The following is a 10,943-nucleotide window of genomic DNA, read 5'->3' as shown; positions in this document are numbered from 1 at the left end:
CTTTCCCTAAGTTTCTTACTTCACTGAAACCTGAATGTGAACCACTCCCTAAGATGAAACCTGAGTTTATGACTTTCAGTCTCAAAAGGTTAGCTAAAAAAACCTTGCAAAAAACCCAGAAGTGCAGTTTCTTGCTGAAAATATGGCCACTTAATCTTTCCAGGTTGGTTATTGGTCAAAATATGCAAAAAACTGTGTAACACTGTGAGATTATACTGCACCCACCTTCAGATTTTAAAAACAGTTTTTGGGAAAAAAGAAACCTGTGAGTAAGTGTATTTGCATTCCTTGGGATTTAACAGGTAAAATTAAATTATTTTCCAAACTATTATTTGAAAATTTAGTGGTATGATCTTTGAATTCCTCATGTATGAACACTCTCCCAGTCCACTGTGGGGAAAATTTGCTGGTTTGTTTGGCTCCTCACTCTGATTTTGAAAAGAGTTCTAGATGGTTCTTCTGGGAAACATGTGCCAGAGTTACGTGAGGGTGACTCCTGTTAGTGTCAGTGGGAACAGTACAACTGAAGCTTTCAAAATATATATTCCACTTCAAGTATTCGAAGTCTGATTTCAATTCTCTTCATTGTGTGATGTTCAGTGGAGTTAATTGGATCCTTACATGGGCGTTTGTTTTAGTTTCACATTTTTTTGTCATCTTCAGTCTCTTAATAGGGACAGTTATTCTTTTCACAAGCAATATTCTAATTGCATGCACCTTAGAACTTATAAGATCTATTTTCTGGTCTTTGCACATCTGTTTGGATCTGAAGTTCTCATAAGAGGATTTTGAAAGCAGTACAGGACTGATCTTGCAAACCTTACACTGGCAAAACTCCCACTGAAGTCAGTGAAAGAATATTGCAGGATTGGGACCTCAGTTCATATCCATTCATCACTTCATGCAGAAAAAAAGAATGTGTTTATTTAACATTTATGACACTGCGTGTAGATGGTTTCATTTTACATTGTCATGCATTGTTCCCATTTTGTCTTACCTTATTAACATTCATATTTCATTCAAGTTCACCTCTTTCTCATCTTTATTACCAGCTACTGTAAATGCTACTACTCCTACACCATCCATTGTCACCACTAACATGCCTGATACTAATAGAAACGATAAGACAAACAATGGTAAGAAATCCTGTGTTACATTTTTCCTTGTACTGTGCCTAGAGAAATTTTATTGTATTTTAAGGTGTGTTTTTCATTTATCATAATGTCAAGGGTCATGTTTCAGTTCTGATCTCATTTACACCAAAATAAGTTGGGAGTAACTTCACTGGACCATGTAAGAATGGTATAAATGAGAACAAAACCAAACATTGTTTATTTGTACTATGTTTATTTACTTGGCTCTTGTAGGAAAGGAGTGCACTTTGTGTCATCCATTGTGTTTACCAATACAGAGAACAAGGGAAGAGAAACTGATTTTTGAAAAGGATCTGAAAAGAACCATGATATTGAAATGTTTTAAGGCTGCAGATTATGAGGCATTGTGTAGCTCCAGCTTGTGCAGCCAGGGTGGCAGTATTCTGGGATTGTCTGCTCCTCACTAGTCAGGAGCAGGAGCCAAGTGGAATCATTCCTATGGAGCAAAGCCACTTCCACTGAGTCAACAGGAATCTTTCCACTGACTTCAAGACGAGCTGGATCAGACTTTACTAGGGAAAATGTTGACAGTATCAGATATCATTTACTTTTCATTTAGAAAGATTAAGGGAAAAAATAAGGTAGCAAAAGAGCCTATTATTAGCACAGAAAAAGATCAGGGATTTCTTTTGAGGCTTTGTCAAATTCTATGATATCACTGTCTCCTAGAGACTGAGCATCATTTTGTGAAGCTCTGCTAAAATATTTATTAGTTTGTTAAAGACTGTTGTTAAATGTTATTAACAACACAGAGATAGATTTTTGCAATTTTCATCTGAGGCTTAGAGATATTTTTTGCAAAATTTTATTTTTTCAGTGTGCTTCACAAAAATAAATTAGAATCTAAGGCGGGTTTAATGGTTTCATGTTTTTTTTTTTTTCCTTCCAAATGCATCAGTTGTTACTGTAGGTTTTTAAATTCCTGGGAGTACTTTATTATCTTGGCAGATCATTTCTTGTACATTGGCAATCAGGCAGTAGACAATGTGAAAGAATTTATCTCAGTTCAGCCTGTTTGGATATAATAAAACGTAGGAGTAAGAAGAAAATTATGAACATTTCTGCCAAACTGTGCTTTTTTTCTTTTTGTGGAGCCACTTACTCTGTCTTCACCATCAGCATTTAACTCTGATTGCTGTAGTCACAGAAGGAACTGAATGCCTTATTAATGTCAGTATGAGTAAAACCTGGACAATTAAGTCCTTTTTTTGGCTTTGAAACTCCCAAGAGAAAGCAGAAAGACTCAGAAAAATAAGCCAAATTAGTTGTCAGTAGAAGCAAATTAAACTTTCACTCAGCTAACTAGTACCATTTTCTGCTCTTGGTAAGTTAATTTTTAGACCCAGACCAGACAACCAAGGATGAGACAGTTAAGTTTCAGGTATTTTCTTTAACCCATTAACTATGTGGCTTACTACACACAGACCTGCAGGAATTCAGACTTCCTGCTACGCTTAACTTCAGAATGAAGAGAAATTCACCTGAATCCTCCCATTCACGACCACAGAGGCAGCAAGAGTCTAAGATAGAAGGGATCAGAACCATAGGAATTATCTCAACCCCAATTATTTGGCCAGTGAAACAAAGGCCTCTCCGTTTCAGTAAAAACTCAGCAGCTGAGAACCCAGAGAGGAAAAACACATACAGTTTGTTTCTTCCAAGTATGTCCACATCAGCTACTTCTGAAGAGATTGACAATGATACCTTGGCTGCTTTTACAGAAAAAATTGACCTAGAAAATACTGTAATACACCGGTTACTGAATGAAAATATTTGGAATTATTCTAGAAGTTCATTTCATGACACTTCTGACGCAGCAGTTGCTGTTACAGACCCTTCTGTGAATTCGGGAGTTCTTCTTCAAAGCAGAAGTCCTAATTCAGAGCTAGCACGGACCTTGGCAGATGGGCTAGATCATTCTGTCTCTGAGTCAGCATTCCGCTATCCCATTAGCAGCAGCAGCACTGCTTATAAACACAAAAAAGAAACTGTGTGGATCTCATCCTCCTACAGCAGCCCAAGTAATTTCCTACATATAAGCAACAGCTTGGAGCCTGTGAGTTGGTGGAGTGAGACTGTGTTTCATCATCATATCACCTCTGACATTCAAGAAGACAGACATCAGTCTAGCTTATCTGTATCTCCTACAGAGAAGAAATCATCATTCCAAAAAAGTAGGCTACATTTGCCAGACTTTGCACCTGGAAATTTTTACCTGGAAATGATAGAAGGCAATGCTGATAGGAAAACTTCTTCCATCTTAGCAGCAGACAGTGAATTTCAGTTTAGAAAATCTATGCATATTAAGGAACATCACTCAGGAGGCATTACAAATTTAACCTCTGTGGAGACTCCACGTGCAAACCCAGCATCTTTTTTACAGAACACAAAAAAAACATACACTAAATTTATGCCTGACATTCAACTGACAAATTCAGTTCTAGGACACAGTAAAGAATTACTAACATTTTCAGCACTTCTGGTAGGAACAGGCTGGACCAGCTTAGCATTTAAGCATGTTGTAACATCCCTGCCTGTTTATCAACAGTCGTTGATTGACGTATATTTGGAAAGTGATAGCCTATTTATATCTAGCAGCAATTACTGGTCTCATTATTCAAAGCATACAGTATCTTTTCAAAAGCCAAGTGAGACCCTCAGAAACAGAGTACTGAAGAACAATTTAGATGTATTTCATAGCAGCAACGAAAATGAAGAGTCAGCTTTTTCCATATTAGAGCCAGAGAATAGGGTTGGCCACTTAGTTTACATGGGTTTTCCAACAAAATATATAGATATTTCCCCTTCTTTAACAGAACGTTTGTGGCCTGTTTCCTATCATTTGAAAGAAACATCTCAAGTGTTTCCTGGGGAGCCATCAGAAAACTGGTGGCTCTCATTTAATAAATTGCTTTCTTCCCCAACAGAGAGATTGCCATCCATTAGTTCACCTCCTAAGCCTGAAAGCATCCCTGAACAAACATCTGCCATCAGATTATTAGGTCCCAGGGCTGAAAAGATTAACCTCTCTAGGCATGCATCAGTTTTGGAAACACAAATCTTCAGTTCATTTATTCTAGGCCTTTCAAAAAGAACTTTAGAAAGTAATGGCAAGACAATATCACAGCTGCAGTCAGCAATGAATTTTGCAAACCTAACTGTGTCTTCCAACAGTGAATTTTATTTTGATTTTCCTTTCCCTTCCCTGGAAGCACCTTTGAGTCTACCTTTTGTACAGGTACAGGTAAGTCCCTTTGCTAAGGTACTTCAAAGCTCCACAAAAAAATTAGTGACATTTGATAGTTTCCACATGCAAATTGGAACTGACATAGTGAGTCCCCAAACCAACGTGACCTTCGTAAACAATAGGCAGCAGCTTGTTTCTCTCCTTCCAACACAATCAGAAACCCAGCCTTCATATTCAAGGGATAACCAAGCTTCTTTCTTGATCAATGCATCAGTTAGGAGTTTGGTAAACAGTACAAGAACACACAGATCACCGCAGGCTCAAAGTCTTTCAGCAAATGATGCTGTAACAAATAGTATTGTTAAAGCAAAAAGTGAGGTTCAAATAGATGCAGGCATTTTTTTAGAAAACATCAATTCAGTGACTTCCAGCTTCCTTACAACGACATTGTCTTTGGAATTAAGGCACCTTCTTCATTCAGACTCAAAATTCAAAGTCAGTGTATCTCCTAACAGCTACTTGATATCTCCACTCCCACAAAGATTTCAGAACCATCTTAATACAATTTCTCCAAGCCTGATCCCTTGGTGGGATGTAGCTGAGTTAAGTTTGCCAGCAACAGTAACATCAAGAAGTCATCTAACTGTTTCAGAACAAAACCCTATTGAAAATCAAGGGTACAGTCTGAGACACTCTCTGTGGGCTGTAGAACAAGAAATCATTGGTGGTAATGAAGACATAAGGAACTCTGCTGTTCTGACATCAACAAATATATTAAGGCCTTCTGAATGGGATTTGGAAGGGGAAGTGTATGAATCCTTTAGCAAGCACAGAGAAGGAATGTCTTCTCTGAATACTGCTACCACTCATGCCTTGGGTTTTGAAAATGCTGATTATGGACGTTTTGCAAATCTCTCCTCTTTTTTGGAGTCATCAAGAACTGCAATAATGAAAGATGTGATACCTTTGCCATCTTCATACAGTGGAGTTATTATTCAGCACAAAGAGACCATCTTGAAGGGCACTCTGATGACATCTACAGCAGCAATCCATCACTCTCTCAAGCAGTCTCAAATGCCAGCTTCTTCTGTAATGTACTATCAATCACCAGTTTCGACACATGTTGATTCCTTGGCTAATTTACCATCTGGAACAAGCCAAAATACCACCTCTTACCCACCACTGAATCAACTTACTAGCTCTCCTGCAGTCTTTTTATCTTGTTTATGTTATTCCTTCACTGAACTGGGCTGCCTGTGTCGTCCTGAGGTCAACTACAGTATGTCAAGCCATAAAGTTAGATGTAGTAAAAGAAACAGGTCATCTTATCTGTGAGATACTTAGTTGGTAGACTGAACATAGAAGTAGCTGGCTCTCATCCTTTAGATATAGATCCATTTAGCATATAAGAAAAGATTTTTGAATAGTAATTTAATTACAGTAGAAGGGAATCTGTAACATCTTAGTGAAAGTAAATATCATTAACCTGTGATTTCTAATTTTTGTGTACTTCTCTGAAAACTCTCACGAGACTGTGAGGACAATAGATTGGATTGGCATGTATTTTATATATTTTTATGCCATTTTATTGTTTGAGATTTTATGAATGTTTGTCTTCTACAATATTTATAAATTTTTGAGGAATTAAATTTCAAAAAACAAAGATAAAAACCCACAAAACCAACTTTGGGGTCATTTGCCTAATAGAAATAAAGACAATCGATCCTGGTATTTCATTGATCATTATATTTTTGTAGTTGGTGGTGGGTGTGAGGAGAAATTGTTTTTTCAGGTTCCTTTTTCCTCTTTTTTTTCAAATTATCTTTGGCAACCTTTCATAAATTTTCTGCCCATAAAAATATTTTTTTTTCATTCAGCATTTTGAGGTGGGATTTCCACTGTTTAATTTGGACAATAAGAAGTCATTTTTAGTTTTCACTATCTGCCACTGCAGTCTCCTGAGAGTGTTTAAGAATGTAGATTAATTCTTTGTTCTTGTTCTTTTTTCACATATTTAAAACATGCTTTGGGTCACCATCTGGTGGAGATCTTAAAGCTGTTGAGTTGTGTGTAGTTCTTATGTTTGATTTTAAAAATACTTTGCATATTCCTATATTAAGATGATTTTGTCCATACACATAATTATATAAATAGGGTTATAATTAGATATATGATTAGATATGAATGTTTGTGAATATATACCATGCATGCTTTCTGTATGTAGCTGTATCATAACACACGTAAAAGGTATCTTACACATACAAAATTTAATAAGTGTATATACAGATGTATATACAAAGAGATCCAAGTCTTGCAAGTCTTTTCATCTCACCCAAAGTCCAATTTTCTACTTCCAAAGACTTTTTAATTTTTTTTTTATTTGAAACTATCATAGTAATAACCAAGTAAAATATATACTCAGAATAAACTGCACACAATTTCTTTTTGTTTGCTGAGTTAAGGGAGGAGAAAAAGACAATAAATCAAAAAGCAAACAGTCTACTCATATCTAAAATTTAATCATAGCTTACCAAATAAAGTAACTGGCAAACCATCTTCCTGCAGGATATTGATTCTTTAGTATTTTATCACACAGGAATTTTCATCATGTCAGTGATCATATGATCAATTCCATATTGAAAAGAAAGAATAATATTCAATCCAGCTCGTGAATAGGGTAGTAACCAATATGTGCAATTAAAGTGAAAAATATTGACTTCATATTTTTTCCAGATACTTTTATTTTAAGCTCCTGTAAGATGATCATCTATAAAGTTGCAAAATGATGAAATTTGCTCCTCCTAGAACAAAAAGTCTTTTATTTAAACTCAGAAAGAGCAGTTCCTTTACAATCAAAAGACAGAAGGGGATCTCTGTATAGTGGCTGTCATGTCCTGTTCTGTCCTATGTCTCTATAAGATTTACGTAATATTTATATAAATACATGTATCTGTGATCAAGGCCCACAGCTTCATTTGGTAATAGCCCTGAAGCAAGCAATGCCACGTGTGTGCATACATGCAAGTGAATTGATCCAGAAGCTACTAAACATTCACCTTCTGGGAAATTTTATCCTATTAAAGCATACAGAATCTTTAGTAGCTTAATGAAAAGAATGTGACTTAATGCGGCTTGTGAAAAGTATAGACTTTTAACACAGAGAAGAACTATGAAATGGTTTGATTTTATTTAGTGGATGTGAAATCTGGTAATGCTGCCTACTGACTCATGAGCTTGAAGAGAATTTATGTTTACCCAGTGCCAATTCAAAACAATTCTATTGAATATAAAATTGCTCCAAGCCTGATGTTTTGTGACTGAAAGATGGTTTGTTCAGCTGCTGGTTGTGTAAAGCAAATGTAGGTTCTTCTACTGTCTGGCCATCGCCAGGCCTGAAAGCAAAGACTGTACTGTGAAAATAAGAGCTGGATATCCCTTCTCCCACCTAATTCTGTCCTCAGTTATCTCGTGACTTTAAGTTGAAGAGCCTTATCTGTTCTCACAATATTTTAAGTCTGATCTGCAGTGGCTGAATTCTTGGTTATAACAATATGACTGAGAGCAGAATTTATTTGTTACAGACTTTAGTAATTATGATTTTTCTTAAATGCATGTCATTTTCATGATCTTGCTTTTACACATTACACTAAAGATATATGCAGAATACTACTTATACATACATTATTTGTGAATTTCCATGTCAGATTTCAAGTGTCTCTAGAAATATGGAGTGGGAGGGAATTGTCTAATTCAACAGGACTAGTGAGAATGGGCCCAAGCCTGCAGGGCTTATTCACTCCAAACTTGCATAACACCAACAAGAGTTGGAAGTGTCCTTGTATCTGGGGTTCAGGCCAGTCTTTATGTTCATCGTGTAACTAAAGTCTCATTATTAAAAAGGTAAATTTGCTCAGTTTCTAAAAATATATTGCTGGTTTTAATGAACAGGTGGGCTATTCTACAGGATATCTATAACAGTCATTAGTTCCAACTCCAACTCAGTGTCGAAAGTACATGATGTGGTTGCAGAATGGGTAAGTTAAGTTCTCTTTCCTTTGTGATTACATATAAGAATCTGTCCCATTGATGTTATCAATGTGAAAATGAAAAAAAAAAAAAAGAGAGAGAGAGAATACTAAATAAAGTATTAAATTAGTATGTGTTCTCTGAAGATCTTTCTATTACTGATTTGTGCAGTAATGAATTCAGGTCTAGCTGGAGCTAGTAGGTACTATGGACGAAATTTTGAAATGTCTCCACTGCACTAGCCAGTAGATGCTAACTGAGATTTTGGAAAGTATAGAGAAATCACAATTGTCCACTGAAACAGGTAGATGTTTAAGTTCCAACATCACTATACAGAGCAAAATTTTTCCCTCCCAATACTAATGTAATTTTGAAGTTATACTGTGATAGAAATAATTAAAAAGCAGGCAGTGTTCATTTGTGTGAGTGAAGTGCTGGGGTCTAAAACCCCAGCCCTGAATGAGGGTTGGCATATGGATAATGTCCACAACTAGGCAGGAATGACCCTCCTGATTGGTTTTCACCCAGGGCCTGGCCAACCTTGGGTGAGGAACCAATTAGGAAATCACCACTAGATGCCCCTGCCTTCGGCATTAGCATCAGGTGTCCTGCCTCTAAAGTTAACAGCATAAAGGCTGGCTCTATCTGCAGTGGATGGTGAGGATTTTTATCTATGTAGTGGTTGTACTGTGTAAGGTTTTGAGCTATTGGAAGGGCTCCCCAACTGTCCATTGTGGGCACAGCTTCCAGGGATGGTGGGACATCAATACAGCCAGGAGCAGAGGGAGGATTGTAACTGTGATAATGGCACTGTTTTATGGCTATGCAATTGAAATTGAACTTGGTCACCTGGCTTTTAGGTTGGTTCACTCCTGTCTGTACTGTATCTTACACTGTGAGCAAATATATCAACCTTCTAATTCCTCTGGTGGCTGGCCACCTCGTATCCCTCATGTATGATTTGGAATTGGAGGGAGGGATCTGGCCTGTGTGATGCCTGTTAATGATAATATCCTTCCTATTGGAGTATATAGTCAGCAAAAGAGTGAGGCAATGAAGTTTTCCAGTTTACCCGAAAATTCTCTATGTTGGAGGTCTTCTGCCACAGATCAGTTGTTGGGGTTTCTAGTAGTCCCTGGGCTTTCAGATGATTTTAGTAGACTTAAACTCCTTTCTGGGCCCTCACTGGAGGATTCTTGAGGATTCTTGCCTCTGAGAGTTCCTCTTGGAGGATTTTTATCTATGTAGTGGTTGTACTGTGTAAGGTTTTGAGCTATTGGAAGGGCTCCCCAACTGTCCATTGTGGGCACAGCTTCCAGGGATGGTGGGACATCAATACAGCCAGGAGCAGAGGGAGGATTGTAACTGTGATAATGGCACTGTTTTATGGCTATGCAATTGAAATTGAACTTGGTCACCTGGCTTTTAGGTTGGTTCACTCCTGTCTTTACTGTATCTTACACTGTGAGCAAATATATCAACCTTCTAATTCCTCTGGTGGCTGGCCACCTCGTATCCCTCATGTATGATTTGGAATTGGAGGGAGGGATCTGGCCTGTGTGATGCCTGTTAATGATAATATCCTTCCTATTGGAGTATATAGTCAGCAAAAGAGTGAGGCAATGAAGTTTTCCAGTTTACCCGAAAATTCTCTATGTTGGAGGTCTTCTGCCACAGATCAGTTGTTGGGGTTTCTAGTAGTCCCTGGGCTTTCAGATGATTTTAGTAGACTTAAACTCCTTTCTGGGCCCTCACTGGAGGATTCTTGAGGATTCTTGCCTCTGAGAGTTCCTCTTGTTTGAATACAGATACACTCTGTCCTTTTTGACAATTCATATAGTGGCACTCACGCAATCTGTAAGTAGTCTTTATACTAGCTACTCACATGAAAATATCATGTTACAAATACATGGCAATTACTCTTCTTTTAGTAAACTTGGAGGCTTTCATCTTTCAGAAGCTAAGGAAACCACTTATAGTCATCTACAAATCAGAAATGCAGCCATCCACACCTCCCAAGGTTGTTCTCTTGGCAGCAGTAGCCAGACAACATACATAGGTGCCTGAGCCAAAGAATCTAGAAAGGTGTCACTTGGCTTTAGCAGAGTATTCAAAAGTGTCTCCCAGGGGGAAAGGTGAGAAGCCATTGCTCACTTGGAATAATCATAGAATCCTTTAGGTTGGAAGGGACCTCCAAGATCATCAAGTCCAACCATTGAGCCATTAGGGCTCTAAAGTCCTCTGCTAAAACAGATCAGAATCTGTCAGGGCTGGAAGGGACCACAAGGATCACCCAGTTCCAACCCCTCTGCCATGAGCAGGGTCAACTCCCACTAGATCAGGCTGCCCAGAGCCTCATCCAGCCTGGCCGTAAAGACCCCCAGGGATGGGGCCTCAACCACCTCCCTGGGCAACCCATTCCAGGGTCTCACCACTCTCATGGTGAAGAACTTCTTCCTCATGTCAGGGAAAAAAAGACCATCATAAGGTTGTAGACTTTAAGGTGAAAATTGATGCTGTAGTTTTGTCAGTAAATCTTTTCTAATCAAAGTGTTTCTGAGAATTTAAGATGAGGA

The 10,943-nt window shown here is 37.9% G+C and overlaps 1 protein-coding gene across 1 annotated transcript in view; it reads left to right on the top strand.

Moving 5' to 3' along the window:
* Positions 1-10,943, top strand: part of GPR126 (G protein-coupled receptor 126) — a gene marked incomplete at its 5' end in the record, with an annotated part of 65,715 nt that overhangs the window by 8,938 nt on the left and 45,834 nt on the right. Inside the window, 2 exons of the mRNA XM_008941310.1 lie at positions 1,053-1,136; positions 8,290-8,375. Of these exons, the coding sequence (XP_008939558.1) occupies positions 1,053-1,136; positions 8,290-8,375 (170 nt within the window). The remainder of the gene's footprint in view (positions 1-1,052; positions 1,137-8,289; positions 8,376-10,943) is intronic.

The sequence above is a fragment of the Merops nubicus genome, unplaced genomic scaffold (genome assembly GCF_000691845.1).
Source record: "Merops nubicus isolate BGI_N331 unplaced genomic scaffold, ASM69184v1 scaffold12225, whole genome shotgun sequence".
Lineage (NCBI taxonomy): Eukaryota > Metazoa > Chordata > Aves > Coraciiformes > Meropidae > Merops > Merops nubicus.
This window is presented reverse-complemented; position numbering and strand designations above follow the sequence as displayed.